This window comes from Sarcophilus harrisii, chromosome 3 (assembly GCF_902635505.1).
Source record: "Sarcophilus harrisii chromosome 3, mSarHar1.11, whole genome shotgun sequence".
Classification (NCBI taxonomy): Eukaryota; Metazoa; Chordata; class Mammalia; order Dasyuromorphia; family Dasyuridae; genus Sarcophilus; species Sarcophilus harrisii.
Window position 1 is genome coordinate 598,477,191 of NC_045428.1, and position 21,585 is coordinate 598,498,775.

Below are 21,585 nucleotides of genomic sequence, written 5' to 3' on the forward strand. Positions count from 1 at the left end.
AAGTAAGCACAATAAACACTGTCTAAACGGGATTTCACATAATATGCCAAATTTTCCAGGAAAAGTATTAAAGGACACAGATTATTCCAGCTTGTTTCCCATGGATGGCCTTTCATGCATGTAGTATTTTGAAAGGATCCTCAACCCAAATTCCCTCCTCCTAAAGTTTTATAAGTAAGAGTCATTTGGACTGCCTGGAGGAATAAACTTTGCAGGGTGGCTCATCAGGAAAGGAAGTTGATTACAATGGTCAATGATGCTAAAATATGAAATTTACATGGTACTTTTACATATTTTCTCATTTTAAAAAATCGTTACCTGATGTGGTACTGTTATCATACTTAATTTTATAGATGAAATTAATGACTTATTCATGGCTGCACAGCTTGTATATGAGGTGAGATTTGAACTTTCTACAATACATCCAAAGAATAGTAATTTCATAGCATTGGGTAATGTTGGAAAGAGCAAGATTCCATGGCAAAGTCTTCAGGCAATTTGGGGACAGAATTTCTGGGGTTAGAATCCAGATATATTAAAACTGAAGTTAAGTAACTACCGCAACAAACCACCAGGGCATCTGAAAATTCTTATGGGCTCATCCCTGCAATTGGCTATTAGGTGGAGGGAGAGAGAAAAAGAGATAATAACAATCATAGTTAAGCCAGTTCTGGTCCTAGAACAACTTTCGCATCCCTAAGAGTCATTCTCATTCCCTTTGCCTCAAAGGTGCTTTTCTAGAATCAGATAATTCATTCTTCCTTATCTTATTTCATTGTTTATTTTTAAATAATTTATTAGTAGCTTAATTTTTAAAAAGTAATAAAACCAATTAGACTTTGAGTATTTACAATTCATTAATTTCAACATTTAAAATGTCCATTATTGTTTATTATTCCACATCTGCACGAAATCTTTCAAATCATCACTACATATTTATGTATATATTACCCCTTCTTCCTTTTATGTTGTAGTAGGCATGAATTTTGTGCTTCTAGTTTGCTTCATGTTATTTCATTCATTTTTGAATCCATAATTAAGCATGTAAAAATATTTTGTCACATTCCCATGGACCTCTGAGCTCATTGGACTGAGAAGAGGAAGGCAGACTTCAGCCAGAGATGCAGACTGGAACTCATTCATACTGCTTCATTTAGTACTACTATTTATGTTATTCCATGAATCTTTCTGGAAGGTGAAAGGAGCAACACAATATTCTCAGAAAGGATTCCTCTAGATCTCGTCATTGTACGGATATTAACATAGGTTGTAGTATTTCTCATTAATTTTAAACATATTGCTGTATGTGATTTCAAAGGACTGCCCCATAACTAAAAAGTGTACAGAAGAAGTCAGTACAGGAGAATTGTAAAAAGTATTCATAAATGAAATTCTGAAGACACAAAGAGAAACTGACATTCAGCAAGAAAACAGGATGTTGTCTGAAAAGACTGATGGAAGTGCACAGGAAGTTCCACAAATTTGGATCTTAAAAAGACATGTGCAATGAGATTACCCAGTCAGGAGAACCCAAATTCAAATCTGGCTTCAGATACTTGACACTGTGTGGTCCCAAGCAAATCACTTAACTCCAATTGCCTTACCAAAAAGAAAGAAAGAAAGAAGAAAGGAAAAAGGACAGGACAGGACAAGACAGAGCAGGAAAGGAAAAGGGAAAAGGGAAAAGGGAGGAGGGAAAAGGGAAAAGGGAAGAGGGAAAAGGGAAGAGGAAAGAGGAAAGAGGAAATGAAAGGATAGGAAAGGAAAAGAGGAAAGAGAAAAAAGCAAAAAAAAAGTACAGAAAGTAAAAGAAAGGGATAGTTAATAGGATGAATAAAAAGTAGTTGAGAATAAACTGAGGCTGATAAGCTAAATTAAGGGCAACAAAACATCTTTTAGCTGCATTGGGGGAAAGAACAAAGAAGGCAGAAGCCTGGGCTAGATAATTGGGATAATTGACAATAAAAAAGGCAAAGCTATTCAATTCTTATTTTCCTTCCCTTTTCCATCAAATGACCGTTAGACTGGAGGTAACATGTGAAAATGGACACTGAGGAGCTGACAAACCAAGGAATAGAGGTAATCTCAGCATCTAGCATTCCATGATCTGTTCAAGAAAACTGGTTCTAATCATTATCAAGTGCTGAAGGAACTGATGTCCTATTGAGTCACTTCACCTTTAAGATGTTCTGGAAAATGGGAGCAGTGCTATAGGATATGAGCCTTTAGTGGTTTATGTCCCCTTGGTCTTCAGTGGGGTCCCCCCCTTCCTGGGTGTTGTACATAGCCGTACACTGCTTAATATTTTTACAAATGGCCTGGATAAGTCAGCATGTTTATCAAGTGTACAGGTGATATAAATCCAGGAGAGATAGCTAATACAATAATGGATAGGATTCAAGCTGTCTTGCCCAGTTAGCAATATTGGACTGACTCTAGTTAAGTACGAAGTGGTGGGTTAAAAAAAATTGGCTTCACAATTACAAAATGAGGGAAGAATATTTAGACAGCAGTTTCTCTGAAAAATATTTAAGGATTTTAGTTGACTCAATATGAGTCAATGGTGCAATATAGCAGCCAAAAAGGTAATGGGAAAAAAAGCATAGCTTTCAATAACAAGGAGGTAATAATCTTGTTATGATCTGTCACAATCAGACCACATCTAGAGTAATGTATTCAATTCTAGGTAACACAGTTTAGGAAGTACAATGATAATCTGGTGAGCAAAAAAAGGTCATCCAGGAATTCAAAGGGGTTTAAATTCATGTCATATAAGAACTGATTGAAGCAAGGGTGGAAATTTGACTTGGAGTAGAGAGATTTAGAGGGCACAACATAGACATCTTCAATATCTGAAGGACTAGAGAAGAGATATGTTCTGTTGCTTGTCCCCAGAAGGTAGAACTAGGAGCAATGGAAAAAGGTTGCAAAAATGCAGATTTAGGCGTAAAAAAAATTAAAAATTTCTAATTAGAATAGCTCTGAGAGCTATATATATATATATGGACATAAATGGAATGGACTGCCTCAGGAAGTGGGTTTCCCCTCTTTGGAAGTCTCTAAGGAAATGATGGATGACCTTTTTAGGGTTGTTGAAATAGATGACAACTGAGGTTTCTTTCAACTCTGAAATTCTGAGTTCCATTATATTGATATGTTAGCATTCAGTCATCATCCAATTATTGGATATTTCAGTTGTTTCCAGGTTTTTTTTTGGGGGGGGAGGGAAATGGCGATGAATTATTCATTACATTCATAGGACTTCTCACCAGTATGAATTCTCTGATGTACAGCAAGGGATGAGCTGTGGGTGAACGCTTTCCCACATTCACTACATATATAGGGTTTTTCTCCAGTATGAATTCTTTGATGTTGGATGACACTTCCTTGCCGACTGAAAGTTTTTCCACATTCATCACACTTATAGGGTTTGTCCACAGTATGAACTATCTGGTGCTGAATAAGACCTGCAGACTGGTTGAAGGCCTTACCACATTCATTACATTTATAAGGCTTTTCCCCTGTATGAATTCTCTGATGTCGAGTAAGGTACAGTCCCTGACTGAACGCTTTTCCACATTCAAAACATTTGTAAGGTTTATCTCCACTATGGATTCTCTGATGGAGAGCAAGGGAAGAGCTATTCTGGAAGGCTCGATTACACATGTTACATTTATAGCATTTCTCTCCAGTATGGACTCTCTGATGCCGAGTAAGGTACATACTACGACTAAAGGATTTTCCACATTCACTACACGTATAGGGTTTCTCCCCAGTATGAATTTTCCGATGTTCAGTGAGGTTTCCTGGATGACGGAAAGCTTGCCCACACTCATTACACTTATAAGGTTTCTCTCCAGTATGAATTCGCTGATGCAGAGTAAGGAATGAGCTATTAATGAAAGCTTTGCCACATTCACTGCATTTATAAGGCTTTTCTCCAGTATGAATTCTATGATGTAAAGTAAGCTGTGAACTATTACTGAAGGCTTTGCCACATTCATTACATTTATAGAGTTTCTCCCCAGTGTGGGTCCTCTGATGTTCAGTAAGGTGTCCTCTCTGTCGAAAGCTTTTCCCACATTCATTACATTTATAGGGTTTTTCTCCATTGTGAATTTTCTGATGTTCTGTAAGGTGGCCCCTCCGACTGAAAGTTTTCTCACATACATTACATTTATAGGGTTTTTCTCCAGTATGAATTCTCTTATGGAGAACAAGGCCTGTGCACTTGCTGAAGGCTTTCCCACACTCAAGGCATTCATAAGGTTTTTCTCCAGTATGAATTCTATGATGTACAATAAAGGTTGAGCTATTGCTGAAGGCCTTTCCACATTCATTACATTTGTATGGCTTCTCTCCAGTGTGAATTCTCTGATGCTGATTAAAGTACATAATTTGGCTAAAGGCTTTTCCACAGTCAGTGCATTTGTATGGTTTTTCTCTATTGTGAATTTTCTGATGTTCAGTAAGATGTCCTCTCTGGCTGAAGGCCTTTTCACATATGTCACACTTATAGGGTCTCTCTCCAGTATGAATTCTCTGATGTACAATAAGAGATGAACTGTTGCTGAAGGCTTTTCCACACTCACCACACTTATAGGGTCTCTCTCCAGTATGAATTCTCTGATGCCGAGTAAGGTACATAATCTGACTAAAGGCTTTTCCACATTCATTACACTGATAGGGTCTCTCTCCAGTATGAGTTCGCTGATGTCGAGTAAGGTACAATATCTGGCTGAAAGCTTTTCCACATTCACTACATTGATAGGGCCTGTCTCCAGTATGGATTTTCTGATGCCGAGCAAGGTACATAATCTGACTGAAGGCTTTTCCACATTCACTACATTTATAGGGTCTCTCCCTAGTATGGATTCTCTGATGCCGAGTAAGGTACATACTTCGGCTAAAAGTTTTCCCACATTCAAGACATTCATAAGGTTTCTCACCAGTGTGAATTCTCTGGTGCAAAATAAGGGATGTGCTATTACTGAAGGATTTTTCACATTCAGTGCATTTATATGGTTTCTCTGCTGCAGGAATTCTTTTATATTGAGTAAGGTGTAGCTTTTGGTGGAAGGTTTTTCCAAATTCAGTATATGTATAGGATTTCTCTCCAGGAGGAATTCTATGATAGCGAATAAGGTCTGAGTGGTAGCAGAAGGTTTTACTATATTCGTTATTCTTCCAAAATTTCCTCCCCAAGGAGATTCTATTATGTTTAACTAAGTCTGAATACTGTTTGAAGTTATTTCCATATGTATCATATTTATGAATCATCTTTTCTGTAGGACTACTCCATTGTATGTCAGAGACTGACCTGTGATTAGAATTTCTTCTAAATTTGTCATGTTTGTGACTTTTCATCTTATTGAAACTGTTCTTATGGGCAATGATGTGCTTCAGCTCTCTTCCCTGATTGATGTGTTGCTTTTTGAATCTGCCATCACATTTGGAGTTTCCTTCAAGTTTGAAGTTCCAAGAATCATTCCTTATGAGTCTTTCATGGGATAATTCTTCCATATAAATGCTCTCCTTTGGAATTATTTCTCTAGTTTCTGACCAATCTGAAAGAAGAAAGAATATAAATGCACTAGTCCATACAGCAAACATTTATTAACTGCCTCCCATGTCATTGGTCAGCAAGGTGTGACCTCATGAGAGAAGGTGCTATGCTCTAAATGCAAATTAGACTTGGAGTAGCTCAAAAGAAATTCAGATGCGCAGTTAGAAAATCCACCCCAAATGTTCACATGGGCTATTTGTGCCTGGCCTGTGGCATACCATCCCGAGGCAGACCATCCCGAGCTCGTGCTAGTCTATCAGCCACAGTGTATACTGTAACTTGACTCTAACATAGTGATGTCATTTTGGTCTTCTTTGAGAATGAAGGACAACAACTAACCAACCAAGTACCTCCTATGTGTTAGGAATCCCACTAGGCATTGGGGAATACAATTTTTTTAAATAGTCCCTTAAAGGGTCTATATTCTATTTGGAGAAGATAATATAAACACATGTATGTAGATACATACATGATATGTTTGAAGTAAATAAAAATAATTTTGGGGGGGAATGGACACTAACAATCAAGAATAATCTTAAACTGATCTTGGAAAGGAGGTATATGGTTGGTAGTTGTTGTCTTTTTCTCTTGAAGAGAACCAAAATGACATCACTGTTAGAATAGAATTCTAGTGTCCCATCTGTGGCTGATCAGACCACGAGCTTGGAATGCTCCACCACAGGTCAGACACAAAGAGTCCCTAGAACATTTGGATTGGGTTCTCTAACTCTACACATTTTGCACTTCTTCTGAACTAATTCAGTTCTGCTCTGCTCACAGAGCACAGCACCTTCTCTCCTGAGGGCATGTCATGCTGGGTGGGCCTGTGCCAGTGTCTCCCATGTCATTCAATCAACTTTAAAATTCTCAAAAGAGACCTTAAGGGGGTCCTTCTTTCGTTTTTTCCTGACCATCACTTGAGCACTTGTCTTGTACAAGTTCTCCATAAAAAAAAAGTCTTTTAGGCAAGTATACATTTGACATTCAAATGTGGCCAGCCCATCAGAGCTGTTCTCTATATAAGCTATATGAGGCAGAAGTAAATTAAGTCAATGAATATTTTTTAATCACTTACTATGTGCCAGATACTATGCTAAGCATGGGAGATACAAAAAAAAAGGTTTAAAAAAAACAGTTCTTACACTCAAGAAGCTCATAATCTAATAAGGAGACAACATGCAAATAATTATACCTCACACACAGAATAAACTGGAAATAATCAACAGAGGAAGGCACTAGAATTAAGCAGGATCAAGGAATCTTATAGAATAAGAGAGTTTCTTTGGGACCTTAAGGAAGCCAAGGAACTAAGGAGGCAAAGGTGAAAGGTGGGGGAGATGAAGATCTGGCAAAGGAGGATAAGAAATGGTCAAACCAAGGTAGAAGGAAAACCAAGAGAGAAAAAGGTCATAAAAATCTAGAGAGAAATTAGCCTTGGTCTATTCAATGAAATATGAGGCAAGGCCTCAACTGAGAAGGTGGGAAGAGGAGGAGTCCTGGGAGGTTTGAGGAAGAGTGAAAAGGAGAATCCACTAGAGATGACCAGTGAAAAGGCCTAGAGATCAGCAGCAGACCCCAAATGGGACAAACAGGGGCAGGCCAGTTAGAATCCAGAAGTCGGGAAATAATCAGTGTGCATTTATGAACTATCTGCGATGAATAAGGCATCCTGCTGAAGCAAAACAGAAAGACCTTCCTGATAGTCTTAGAGAAAGAATATGTAAACATATAAGAAAATAAATATAATTTAAATGGCTCTGGTAGCTGGGACTATGAGGCTGGCCAGAAAAGACTTCAAGTAAAAAATAACATGAGCTGAATGCTGAAGAAAACTAGTGCAATATGGGTTGTGAGGAACAGCACATCTGGCTGGAACACACAGGACATGAAAGAAAGGAGCAAGTAAGTGTCTATTGTGTGCCAAGTGCTTTAAAATATTATGTATAATTAGCCTCAAAGGAAGGCTGCTGTCATATATGTGAGTAATTTAAATATCAGAGTTAAGAGTTTGGGAGAAGGGGTGGTGCTAGTGCTGACAAGGGATCAAGAAAAATGGGACCTGAGAAAAGTCATTGGATTTGAAATTTAAGAAATCGTTGATAATTTTATAGGGGTAACAGTTTCAATAGATGTTTTTCTTTGTTGGGGAAAAAGGAAAACTAGTATACAATGAGTCTGTATCATTTATCATGAATATGTTTCCAAGGCCCAGTATCTCACTATTGTCCTGTCTTCTCAATGTTTCTCTCTTCAGTGTGCCATGGTCAAGAATGAAAGGGAAGAGATCTCTAACTAATAGCAGGAGGAAAAGTAGCAATTGTGCCTGATTTGGAAGCAAAAATTGGGAGAACTAGCTTCCTAGATAGACCCCCTACTGTCTAAAGACTCCATTTTTGTTCATATTTCTGAACCACACTCTACTGCCTTATGGGAAAATGCATTATGTATGTTAGATAATTCAGAATACATTACTCATGCACAATATATAGAGAGATAGACAAATCAAGAGACACAGAACAAGGATTTATTTAATTCCAACAATGAAGCAACAAAAGGAAAGAGATTAAGGAACATTATCAGCAAGTTAAGAAGTGAAAGACTCCTGGGGGAATAGAATAAGTATAGTGGAGGGCAAATGGAATAAATAATACCAGATAAGAACAAAAAACTGAAGTAGTCTAGGCTTAGAGTCTTTATCATTTCACAACTGTATTATCAGAATACTCGTTCTTTACAACCTACTGTACACAGATCATTCTCTCTATGAAGCCTCCACTAAAGACCGACTCCAAAAGCCCACCAAGTGTGGACACGTGGGTTCTGAAAGGATGTACCAAAGAGAGCACCAGCTCAGGAAGATGTTAACAAAGGGAACATGGGCCCTGTTACAGACTGTCCAAGGATCAGATTAGCTAAATAGAGAAAGTTCAATACCATATTTGCTGGGGATTGATGACTATTTTAGTTCACAGTGGCTCTTAAAGGTCATGTGCTGCATTATGGGATATAAGCAGAATTTAAGTTCCTTAAAAGAGAGGGCAGGGTTTTATTTGTTCATTTGCTGATTTTGCATCACCAACACCTAGAACAGTTGTATGTAGTAGGCTGCTTAATAAATACTTGCTAAATTGAACTGACTTATGAACGATGGCAACCTGTGTAAATGGAAGAAATTAAATGAAACCAGATTGTTCGACTTTGAATTAAGAATAATTTCTCCTTTTCAAATTAATTTACTGCTTAATATTGTACAAATGTTTTCTCCTATCACTTTAGGAAATTTGCCATCCACTATTTCCAGAAGCGTGCTGCCTGCTTTGTTCTCAGCTAAGAGACCCGTGAAGCAATAACTAACAGAAAATGTGGAGACTCGGGAAGAAGCTTCATTTTCAAGTGAGTTTGGGGAGCGAGCATATGTGGGGATGTCCTGTGGCAAGCACAGGGGAGTGGCAGAAAGAACCCCAGAATTTAGGAACAGGTGACCACATCCTGGCTGGGCCCATTCCACACACTCGCCTCTGGGAGAGCCCCAGACTGTCAAATGAGGAGGCTGTGTCTGAGCACCTCTAAGGTCCTCCCATTTCTAGATCCTGTGGTTTTATGAAATACAGGGAGAGGCACAAATGAGTGATCACAATTGAGAGCTTCAACGGAGAATAACAACAATTAAAGGAGCTCTAATTATGCTGGTAGGGAAAACATTTAAGAAAAACTTAAAGAGTTTTAACTTAAAGAATGAGAGAAAAAAAGGCAGAGAATGGGGTGAAGCTGAGGAAAGCCAAACTCACGTACCAAGAAGCCATTTTTTAGAAGAGATGACTCGCAAGTGGGGGCCTGTCAAGTAAGATGATGTTACCCTACCAGATTTGAAACCAAGCCTCCTCTCTGCTTTTCAGATCTTGTTTCATTCACTCACCTGGACAGGGACCTCTTGAGATGTCTCTCTCCAGTATCCATGGGGCTTCCCCTCGTTCCAATCTGCAGATGACTTCTGGTTTGAAAACTTGAAGCCCTGATCATAGAGAAAGAAATGGGAAAGTGGTAGAGACAGAAATTCATTTTAAATTCAGTCCTACAGCCTGTTGATTCTGGGAAAAGAGGGGATGATCCAAGGAGCCAAGGGTAGTAACAAAAGACCTCTGAAGGATGTGTTTTATTGCATTTCCAGAACATCTGGATAAATGAATCATGGAGAAGATTTGGGACCACAAAATTAATTTACTTGTCTCTTTCTTCCTTTTAATTAAGATAGGGACTACATCCTCAGCTCTATGAAATAAGATTTGGGAAAGAAAACCTGACCTGGAAGGAAGACAGAGGATAGGGAAGACAGAACTCTGCAAATTCTAGTCCTAAAAAGCAAAGAGGAAGAAGAGGGGGGTCAAGAATTTCCAAGCCCCTGCCAGTCAAATGCCCCTGAAGCCTTTGGTCAGCAGAAACAAGAGCATCTCCATCCTGAGAGTCTTCCTTACCTAGGGAGACCAGGTTCTGGTAGTTCTCCAGCATCACGTCTCTGTACAGGTTCTTCTGGGCAAGGTCCAGCTGTCCCCACTCCCCCTGAGTGAAATCCACAGATACATCCTTGAAGGTCACTGACTCCTGTAACGTCAAACATATGTCTCTTATACAGGGATCTCTTCCCATCCAGATTAGGAAGAGAGACAGATGAGGCATTTATAATGGCTGTTGTTCATGGTTTCAGGCTTGAGGATTCCTAGTCAAATAGAAGGAACACATTCGCTTAGTACCCACTCTAGGTCAAGCACTGGTCACGTAGGAGGCATCCAACAAGAAAAACCCAACTTTTTCTGCCCTTTAGGAATATACAGCCCACAAAGAAGGAGAGAACCTGTGCAAAGGCACAGAGGTGGGAGATGGAGGGTCTTGGAAGGGGAACAGTAAGCAGGCCAGCCTGGTTAACCTGTAGAGAGCATGAGAAGGGATGATGGGAAAAAAGACTGCAAAAGTAATCTGGAGACAGACAACAGAAGGCTTATCCTCTCAAAGTTTCCTCTCTGTAGGCCTTTAAATACAAACTAAACGTTTTAAGCTTCTTGAATAAGGGAGTGACATAGACTAAAGCTATAGAGATATCAGCTCAATTAAATTAAAATTAAAATGAAGACACTACCTAATTTGCAGAGTTTGTGTCACGTTGATCAGACCCCAAAAAAGTAAATGGAAAGGGCTAGATAAAATGTTAAGAAAATTCATCTGGAGGAACAAAAGGCAAAGACCCTCAAAGAAAATTATAATGAAGATATGATACAGTAAAGTCATCAGTAAGATTATTCAAAATACTGGGTACTGGGGAGAAAACAGCCCAAGTTGATCAATGGAGGAACTTAGATAAGCAAGCAACAGAATCCAAACAGAGCGATTTAGTCTTTTTTTTTTTCATTAATAGCTTTTTATTTACAAGATATATGCATGGGTAATTTTACAGCATTGACAATTGCCAAACCTTTTGTTGTAATTTTTCCCCTCCTTCCCCCTATCTCCTCCCCCAGATGGCAGGATGACCAATACATGTTAAATATGTTAAAGTATAAATTAAATACAAAATAAGTATACATGTCCAAACCGTTATTTTGCTGTACAAAAAGAATCAAACTCTGAAATAGTGTACAATTAGCCTGTGAAGAAAATCAAAAATGCAGGTGGACAAAAATAGAGGGATTGGGAATTCAATGTAATGGTTCTTAGTCATCTCCCAGCGTTCTTTTGCTGGGTGTAGCTGGTTAAGTTCATTCCTGCAGAGCGGTTTAGTCTTAATGAACCATCTGATACCAGCTACTGGTACAGGAATTCCTGATCCCCAGCTCCTCTGAGTAAATTGCCAAATCTTGTCATTTCTGTTTATACAATATACTTCCCTTTCTCTGCACCCCCGGAGATCCAGCCCTAGCTCAGACCCTTCATAGAAACAGGCAAATCTGGAAGAGGAGCAGGTTTAAGGGGAAAGGAAAGGGATTTTTTTTAAGACATGGTGAGTTTTAGTTCCATTTGGGGCATCTAGTTTAAGTTATTCAATAGGTAACTTGTGATGTGGATCACAAAGTTCAGGAAACAGTATGGGACCAAATACATAAATATTAATCATTTACATAGAGATGATAATTAAACTCATGGGAACTGGTAAGTTCAGCTGGAGGCAGCTAGGGGGAGAGGTAAATAGAGAGCTGGGTTTAGTCAGGAAGACCTAAAGTCAACACTTATCTCAAACACATACTAGCTATGTGTGACCCTAGGCAAGTCAATTAATCTCTCTGCCTGTTTCCTCAACTGTAAAATGGGGATAATAATAGTACTACAATTGAAGTGATATTTGTAATGCCTAATAGGTGCTTAATAAATGCTTGTTCTCTTCCTCCCTCCTAAGACAAGAGAGAGAAGAAAACAAACATGACCATGTCTCTTCCATTCTTTTTAGTAAATGTTATTTTAAAAATCAATTTTTTTCTTCTTTCCACCCTCTCAACACTGGGGGGAAGGAAAAACAAAAGAAAAACAAAACTCTCTTAACATGCAAAATCAAGCAAAACAAATTCCCACAGAGGTCCAAAGTGTTGATGGCTCACTCTGAATCCATCACCCCTCAGAAGCTGGTCAGCACTGATTTTTTGGAATCATGGCAGGTCAATGCCCCGATCAGAGTTCTCAAGTCTTTCAAAGTCGTCTGTCTTTACTATACTATTACTGTTCAAACTGTTCTCCTGGTTCTGCTCACCTCACTCTGCATCAGATATCTAATTCTTTCTCTGTTTCTCCAAAATTGTCCCTTTTTATTATTTCTTACATCATAATAGCATTTCATTATATTAATAGACTATAATTTATTCAGCCATTCCCTAATTGATGGATTTTTCTTAAGTTTCCATTCTTTGCTACCACAAAAGAGCAGTTATCTAAACATTTTTGTACTCAGTAAGCCTTCATCATCTCTTACTTAGGCTATAGTGATATCTTTCTCAGCGAACCTGTCGCAAGTGAAATTTAACGAGAAGATAAACTGAGGTGCATTTCTCCAAGCAAAATTACCTTTTGTCATTAAGGCTGATAACCTGAGAATAAGATGGATCAAAAGGCCTGTCTCCGTTTACGCCAAATGTCCAGAACTTGAAGCCGCGACTCACTTTATAAGGGTAGAACTAACAATGACCATCTCCTTCCCCTCTGCGACCAAGGAGTATTCACTGTTTGGGCCTAACTGGGAGGTCTAGAGATAACCAGGGATGTTTGGAAAGCCAAGCAAACATCCTTGAAAGAGAACCTGGTGGTGTAAAGATATTAGCTCCAATATCCCCCAAGGTTAGCCAAGTTCCATGAGGCAAAACAGAATCAGGGCCTAGCAAGAAAATTGGCTTTCTAAACTTAACCCTTTACAGGCCAGCTGAATTCTAAACGAAAGGAGTTCAGAGACAAAGAACCCTGACTTGGGCAGCTGCAGGACAAAATCAATTACCGATGAGTAGGATTAACAATAAATGATCCAAGATCAATACTGATCATTTCAGAACCCATTCAGAGGTCTGACCACATCACCCATCCATGGGTGTCTCTATTAGCATGATGGACACCTAAAGCCCCCTAAAACCTGGCTCCTCCCTGTTCTTACACATCCTCCCTTCAGCATCCATGATACCATCCTGCTGGCCCAGCTGTGGTCATCTGGAGTCTGTGCCTTAGCTGCAGGGCTTTCAGGGAGTTTCTCCCTCCTCCCCTTTGCCTCCTGAATCAATGGCCTCCTTCCTCTCTCTCGGCTCCAAAGCTCGTTTCCATGGGAAACTTTCCACAGAAGGCTCCCTTCTTGTACCTCCCTGGTACCTACCCACAGGTCACTGAATAGGGGCTCCTCACTTTAGAGATGAGGAGACTAAGCCCTAGAGCTTAATAGATCTGCCCAGAAAGTACCGAATTAACCTGGTCTTCCAACTCCAAGCCTGGAGTCCAAGCTCTCCCCACTACCCCTCACTACCCCCCACTCCCCCCATCACTCTGCATCTTGCACATACACACTCAGGTCTCTCCCATTAGAACAACTGAGAACAGGGGTCGAATTCTGATTTTCTTTGTATTTCCAGATATCAGGTCAGAGCTGACCCATAGGAAGCAAATGCTTGTTGACCAGCTGCTGACACCGAATGGAGTCTCTGAGAGGGGTCAGACGTGGAGGAGGAGAATAGGGGCAGTAACAGAGTTTAAGGCAAGCAGCGGCAGGGGGTCCTGGAGGAAAAGGATGGGCAAGGACAATGGAACAATGACAGTCAAAGGTGAGGAGCCCTGTTCTGCTGTTGGTAAGTGGCCTTAGGAGCTCATGAGGATGAGAAGTCTTTCACTGGGTGAAGAGACTGGGAGCCAGATGGCCCCAGGGGAGAGAGAGCAAGCTGAGAGGAATTCCACATGGAAAGTGCCATCCTAAAAAAGCAGACAGCACCATGCTTAACATCTACAGGATTACTTGCTATCTAGGGGACAGGGGAAGGGGGGGAAATGGGAACACAAGATTTTGCAAGGGTCAATGGTGAAAAACTATCCTTGCATACGTTTTGAAAATAAAAAGCTTCAATAAAATAAAATAATAATAAAAAGTAGATTGGAAGGAGATACCTTGCAGAGAGATACAGTGGATAATTTTATATAAAATTAAAAGTCTTTTCATGAATAAAATTAGGATACCTACATTAATTAAGAAGAGTTAATCAGGAGAATATCTCTGTAATAAATATCTCTGCTACCCCAGATATAAAGACTATTGATTTATATAGAGGATGTAGTGATGTTGCACAGTGTCAGACTGATTATTTTATCAGTCACACACCCTTGGACCCAGTAATTCTACCATTGGGAAAATATCTCATGGAAATATTTTTTTTAAGTTTGTACAAAGATGTTTATAACAAAACAAGATTTAACATTAATGCAAACAGTCCAAATGCTTAGCAGACTGTGGTACACAATGACATCCTGCAGCTCTGTCAAATAGCACAAATGTGAGGGTTGGACAAAGATTTGTGTGGAGCGCACAACTGGAGGGAACAGGGATTATAATGATAGAGGAAAAGCCCACCCATTGTCAAGGACAATGGAACAATGACAGTCAAAGGTGAGGAGCCCCGTTCTGCTGTTGGTAAATCATGATCACTCTGGCTTCTGATTTCTTGTGTCCAATTGAGAGGGTTAAACCTGATCACTGTTAATGGTCCCTTCCAGCTCTGATGATCAGTGAGGTCTAAAATTCATCAGAATGGGCTGAATCTTTAGAGGAAGAATAAAGGTTAAAAGCCCCACAAGGGGCAAGGGATAGAAAGGTGTCCATGTGGAGAAAAGATTCTTTTTTTAGGAAAGGGATAAATCACTAACTCACCTGGGATGTGGTTGTTAGGAACCCAGAAGTCATTTTCTTCCCTTTGATGCTCCTTTCTTAAGGAAGGGCAATTTTAGGGGAGACCTGGAGAGAAATAAAGGAATAAAAAGAGAGATCAAAGCTGCCTCATAACTCCCAGAGTCACCCAAGAGAACTCCCAAGAAGCCAGAGACTTCAGGAATTGGGATGTTCCTCTCCTCCTAGGATAAATCAAGAGTGTATTTAAGCTTGAAATCATGAGAAAACAGAAGGTCCTGGCACATTTACTGGGACATTGTGAATTTTACACAAGATTGGGTATCCAGAAAATAACAACATGCTCCAGAGAATCACCACAGAAAACAGGACCAGGGTTGGTCACAAAACAAGGCTTCTTTGGGTTTCTTGTTCTTTGGGTTTTAGGTATATAAGCAGCATGAATTTTCTCCATAAATGGCTCTGTTGAACCATCAGCAGTCGGTCTCCTTATTTCCAACCACTCCTGCCCCATTTATGTTGTGCTGGTCACAACCTCCATACAGCTTGGTGTGATCCCTGTAGGGCCCTAAGAATGAGAGGCCGAAGGGGGTCCAGAAACACCCCCCACCCCGCTTTCCTAAAGCTGCAGGCACAAAGCCCAAGATCTGCACCAGAAGCAGCCTCCAAAGAATTAAGGTCAGTTACATGAACTGATGCTGAGTGAAGCAAGCAGAACCAGGAGATTGTTGTACACAACAACAAGTAGATTATACGATGATCAATAATGGACGTGGTTCTTTTCAACAGTACAGTGACTCAGGCCAGTTCCAATGGACTTGGGATGGAAAACGGCATCCTCGTACTGTGAGAAAAATACGGAGATCAAATGTGGATCAAAGCACAGAATTTTCACCTTATGTTTCTTCCCCCTTTGGATCAGGGTGTATGTGTGTGTGTGCGCGCGCAACATGGGTGGTGCAGTGGGTCGAGCACCAGCTCTGAAGTCAGGAGGACATGAGTTCAAATCCAGCTTCAGACACTTAACACTTCCTAATTGTGTGACCCTGGGCAAGTCACTTAATCCCAATTGCCTCAGCAAAAAAAAAAAAAAAATTTAAGTTCTAATTTCTCTCTGCCTCCCTCCCTCTCTCTGTCTCTTCTCCCTCTCTCTTTGTGTTTGTCTCTGTCCCTCTAACTGTGCCTCTGTCTCTCTCCCTCTTTCTCTGTCTCCCCCTTTCTCTTTTTTTTTTTTTTTTCTCTCTCTCTCTCCCTCTGTTCCTTCCTCTCTCTCATCCCTCCTTAACCCACTGAGAAGTCACGTCCATTACACATATGAGGCCACACAATCCATATTTTTCTATTAGCCATAGGGCAAAAATATTTTAAAAGGCAAGAACAAGTGGAAAAGTCTGTTTAACTCTGCACTGGGAGGTGAACAGCATTTCTCATCATGTGACCTTTGGAACTGCCTCGGATCCCTGTACTGATCAGCTCATTGTAACAATTTTGTTTTACTGTGGACAGGGTTCTCCCGGTTCTGCTCACATCACTCTGCATCAGTTCATATAAATCCTTGCAGATTTTTCTGAAACCATCCTGCTGATCATTTCTTTCAGCGTGGTAATCTTTCATCACAATTCCCTCGGTACAACTAGTTCAGCAATTCCCAACTTGATGGGCTTCCCTTCGATGTCCAATTCTTGGCCACCACAAAAAGCACTGCTATAAATATTTTGTACCTGTGGGATCTTTTGATTTCCTTAGAAATGGTTCTGCTGGATCGAAGGGGAGGTAGTTCTATAGCTTTTTGGACAGAATCCAAATTGCCAAACCTAACTTTAAAAAATCTCCAGTCCACAGAACCAGCTGCACCATTATCTCTCACACCCAGTCAGGGGCTGAGCCCTGTCCAGGTGACTCTACTCAGGTTTAGTCCCTCATCACCTCTTCCTCGGTCCCCTGGAACAGCCTCCTGCCTGGCCTAGGCAGGGAGTATCCACCCTTTCCAGTAAAAGCTGCCAAGAGAACGCTCTCGTGCTCAGATCTGACTGTCGCTGCCCAGCTCCCAAGCCTTAGGAGGGTCCTTCTGCCCCTGGGCTGACAGACGGCTTCCTGACACAACACTTAAGGGCCTCCCCAACATGGCTGTGTCCTCCTTTTCCAACCCTATTTCACGCCATTTCCCCCTTCACATACTCCCTACTCCAGCCAGGCTGCTCTATTAGCCTTGCCTCAATCTTGTGAATCATGACATAAGGGAAAGGGGCCTGTGTCTGGGATAAGAGTGCCTGGAACTGTCCAGGTCTGACTCTCCCACTTTTTCCAGCCGCGTGACCTCAGGCAAGTGCAGCTCTCCCAGCTTCTGGTTCCTAACATGGAAAGTAAGCAAGCTGGAGCTGATCAGCCTGGAGTGCCAGACAGTGCCCAGTCAGTAATCCCCTCCCTCCATTCACCAGCTCCCCATCATTGCCCTAGAGGAGGAGTTGGCAGGAGAGAGCCCTGGGGGACACTCACACTCCTGGAGGCAGAGGCCAAGCAATTAGGGATTCTGTACAGCTGGGGAGGCCCTCCAGGTTGCTCCTGGGGTTGGATGAGGGCGGGCACCGCTTCAGTCCTGCCTCTGGATCCCTGGTACCTACAAGAGCAGTTGGCACAGAGTTAGTGCTTAAATGCTTGTTGATGGATTACTGGTTGCAGAGAGACCCAAAACCCTAAAGTCTCCTGGATGAGATCAATAAACACTTTAAAAAGTGTGGCCACCATCCACCCAGGGAACCCCAAAATGATGAGAAATCACAGACTCTTATATGTTCAAATAAACAACCTACAGAGCTCATAAATCTTGGGCACGTTCTATAATTGGACAGTTAGTCGCCACATTGGTCAGAAACCTTTGGGAAACCGCAAAGTTCTTTCAATGCCCCAAACTTCTTCCTTTGCTTTGGATTTGAAGTCAGGAGGCCCAAGTTCAAAAGCGGTTCCTCCACCTAAAAATGGGATAACTTTAAGCCACTCCCTTGACCTATCTGAGGTTTAGTTTTCTTTTTCATAAAATGAGGAGATGATTGGATTAGATGCGTGTCAAGAGGCATAATGTTGTGCTTCTATGAAAGAACCAGCATGGCTTCCTCCATTACAGGCCATGCCCTACTCCAATGTAAAGAACCTCCTCGAATGAAGGAAAGAAAGATGGAAGGAAGGAAGAAACGGAGGGAGAGAGGGAGGTGGAAGGAAACTGAATGTCAGGTAATTATAATGGTCAAGCTTGTTCCTAGAGAAGAGTTGAGAAAATGTACCTACTTCATTGGGGAGGGGGTGGGGGGAGGAGTAGACATTATCTATATTGTTAGATATAATTAAAAGGTTGGCTAGTTTTTGCTGAACTGTTTAAAAAAAAAAAAAAGAGATGGGGGTCCTTAGGAGCAGCTCAGGGACCAGGATTGAGGAGGTCATGGATTTTCGTCATACTCTGCTCGGGTCAGATCCCACCAGATCACAGACACTGCGCCAGCTTCTCAGTCTCACGGTTTTACAAAGAGCACTGATGGAGCTGGAGGATTTCCAGAAAAAGGCAAACAGCTGAGTGAACAGTCTTGAATTAAATGGGGAGCGGTGGGGGACTGAGGGGCTTTGAATACTCGGAGGGAAAAATCCTCTAACTCGCCCAGGAAGGGCGGGGATCTGTCCGCAAACAGCGAAGGCCGCGGCGGCGGCGACTTCAGACCTGCCGGGGTTTTCGGGGCCTAGGGCGGGCGGCGACTTTGGGGGTTTTGCTCGGGCTCAGTCAGCCCGCGTTTATTAAGCCCCTGCTCCACACCAGAAGGAGCTTAATTCTGCCACAACACTAGCTGGCATTTATACAAGCGCTTTAAGGTCTGCAAAGCCCTTTGCAAGCGTTACGAGCGCCCAACTCGTCAATGTCCGGGGCTGGATTTGAACTCGGGCCCCCGCTCTGCCCACTGCTGCCACCTAGCGGCCACCGCACACAGACGGGGGGCAGAGAGGGCGGGCTAGTGCACAAGAAAGAACCCCTGCTGGGACCCAGCTCTCCCACCTCCGAGCCTAGTCCTCCTTGGATGCTTCTCTTTTCCCTAAAAAAAAAGGAAGCCCGACATTAACTACGGCTCCCCACCCTCTGCTCCAGATACTATTTTCATCCTCAGTTTCCCTCTTCTGACAGAGTCCCCTCTCCCGCCAGTAACTCCATACCCCGCCCCCCGTCCCGGGTCCAAAGCCCCTCCCCTAATTCCCCTCCCCCACCTCTAGCCCAGCAGAGCCCCTCCCCCCACGCCCCTTTCACACACTCACACGTCTCACTGGGGAGGGGAGCAGCGGTCACATTCTCCGTCCCTTCGGAGCCGCCCTACGACAAAACCCCGGAAGGCCTGCCTGGGTACGACTGCGCCTGCGCAGACACAGCTTTGAGACTACAAGTACCAGAATGCTTCGGGCCCCGCTCCCGAGAAAGGGAAAGGGGGGGGGGGGGGCCTGGACAGGCTGGGATGAGGGGAGCGCAGAAACGGGTCTGGACCCGGAGACTGACGGGAGAGAAGTTTTACTCTAAAATCCTCTTAATGAGTTTGGGAAGACCATCCCTTCCAGGCTGACGTTCATCATCTCTTCCTTCCCATAACCCTAAATCGCTGCAATTATCCACCTTACACAGAGAAAGAAACTGAGGGATATGAAAACACTGGGGCTACTTTTGAACTCAAGTCTCCCGGTCCCGTTTTACATCAACCGGCCGCTCGATAAAGTTTTGTTTGTTTGTTTGTTTGTTTTTAATGTCCAGAAGAGACCAAAACACTGACAGACCAGCTTTGAAATGACAATAGCTAACATTTACGTGGCACCTACTGTATGTCGAGCGGTGCGCTTTGCAATCTCTTATTTGATCCTAAGCAGACCCCTGGGAGGTCCATTACCCCCATTTTACAATGGAGAAAAAGAAGCAGACTCCTCTCTCCTAACATAATTCACAAAGCAATATGTATTACAAATAATAAAATTAATTTTTTAATAATTTTTTTTTGTTAATCTCTTGCTTGATTGTCCTGTAGAACTTTGGGGAGAAAAAAAGGAGGAGGGGGCATTTTTTCCCTCAGTCTTTCCTGTTAAGGGACTTTTTCGGGGGATCTATTGACTGCAAGATAATTGGTGCTAATAAGTATCTGGTAGGTCTTTAATTTCCTTAAGTCTCCCACTTTAGTTCTTAAATTATGCCTGTGCTCGGGTCATTCCCAGTTTCCGGCTGTACTACTGTGGGGCGTTATGGGAGGTGATACTATTGTTGGGTGTTATGGGAGGTGACACCCCACATCCCCTCCCCCTCCCGGAGTTAGACCCACAGGGATTCGGAATGGATCTTCACGTCTCTCCTTGGCATTTCAGGACGTTGGTACCGACCTCGGAGCCTGTGGCATGGAACGACTGCTGCTGTTCGGATCCATGACCACCCTGGGACTTTTCCAGGGGCGCTCTCTACTCTTGCCTGCAGATTCTCTCTAAACGGATCATGCTCGGTAGAGCTTGGCTTTTTGGAAGGGGAAGGAGAAAAGAAAATTTCCTTCTGCCCACTGGGCTGCTAGCTGACTTTTTGTGTAGTTCTGGGTGGAAGACTTCTGGTTTCTTACTGGATTTCCTGATCACTGGGTCTGGTAGCAATTTCAGTTTTGCTGAAGTAGATCTCTATGAGAGATGGGCTAGACTCCTCTTAAGGCTGCTTTCATGATCAAAAGTTACTTGATAATTTTCTAAAAAATTAATTTTTTAATCAGGTTGGCTAATGGCCTGTTACTTTTTTTATTTATTTGTTTGTTTATTTGTTTATTTTGCTGAGGCAATTGGGGTTAAGTGCTCAGAGTCACACAGCTAGGAAGTGTTAAGTATCTGAAGTCAGATTTAAACTCAGGTCCTGAATACAGAGAGGATTGGGGAGACTTACATGAACTGATGCTGAGTGAAATGAGCAGAACCAGGAAATCATTATATACCTCAACAGCGATACTGTATGAGGATGTATTCTGATGGAAGTGGATTTCTTCAACAAAGACAAGATCTAACTTAGTTTCAATTGATCAAGGATGGACAGAAGCAGCTACACCCAAAGAAAGAACACTAGGAAATGAATGTAAACTGCTTGCATTTTTGTTCTTCTTCCCAGGTTATTTATACCTTCTAAATCCAATTCTCCCTGAGCAATAAGAAAACTGTTCAGTTCTGCACACATATATTGTATCCAAGATCTACTGTAATCTATTTAACATGTATAGGATTGCTTGCCATCTGGGGGAAAGGGTGGAGGGAGGGAGGGGAAAAATCGGAACAGAAGTGAGTGCAAGGGATAATGTTGTAAAAAAAATTACCCTGGCATGGGTTCTGTCAATAAAAAGTTATTTAATTAAAATAAATAAATAAACTCAGGTCCTCCTGACTTCAGGGCTGGTACTCTATCCACTGCACCACCTAGCTATCTGTTGTTACTTTTCAACTAATCAACTTTATTATTTCAGTTATCATTTCTGTGATTTGTTCCTCTGACTCACTCACTGTCTTGAATTTCATTATTTCTACTTAAATCTTTATTATTTTATGCCCCAATTATTATATTTATATTGTATATATATGAAAGATATTTCGTATTTGACTATTATACATTAATTTAACATGTTAGCGAGTGCTTAATATTTATATT

General features: G+C 41.6%; 1 protein-coding gene across 1 annotated transcript; it reads right to left on the reverse strand.

The window, feature by feature from the left end:
- Positions 1–1,760: 1,760 nt before the first annotated feature.
- Positions 1,761–19,295, reverse strand: LOC105749955 (zinc finger protein 420). The gene is made up of 6 exons (XM_031963335.1): positions 19,200–19,295; positions 17,406–17,526; positions 14,934–15,017; positions 10,039–10,165; positions 9,483–9,578; positions 1,761–5,567 (listed from the first exon to the last, which is right to left on the reverse strand). Exons 3-6 carry the CDS (start codon positions 14,964–14,966, stop codon positions 3,241–3,243), a joined length of 2,583 nt encoding a protein of 860 aa, XP_031819195.1. The 5' UTR covers positions 14,967–15,017; positions 17,406–17,526; positions 19,200–19,295; the 3' UTR covers positions 1,761–3,240.
- Positions 19,296–21,585: the final 2,290 nt, after the last annotated feature.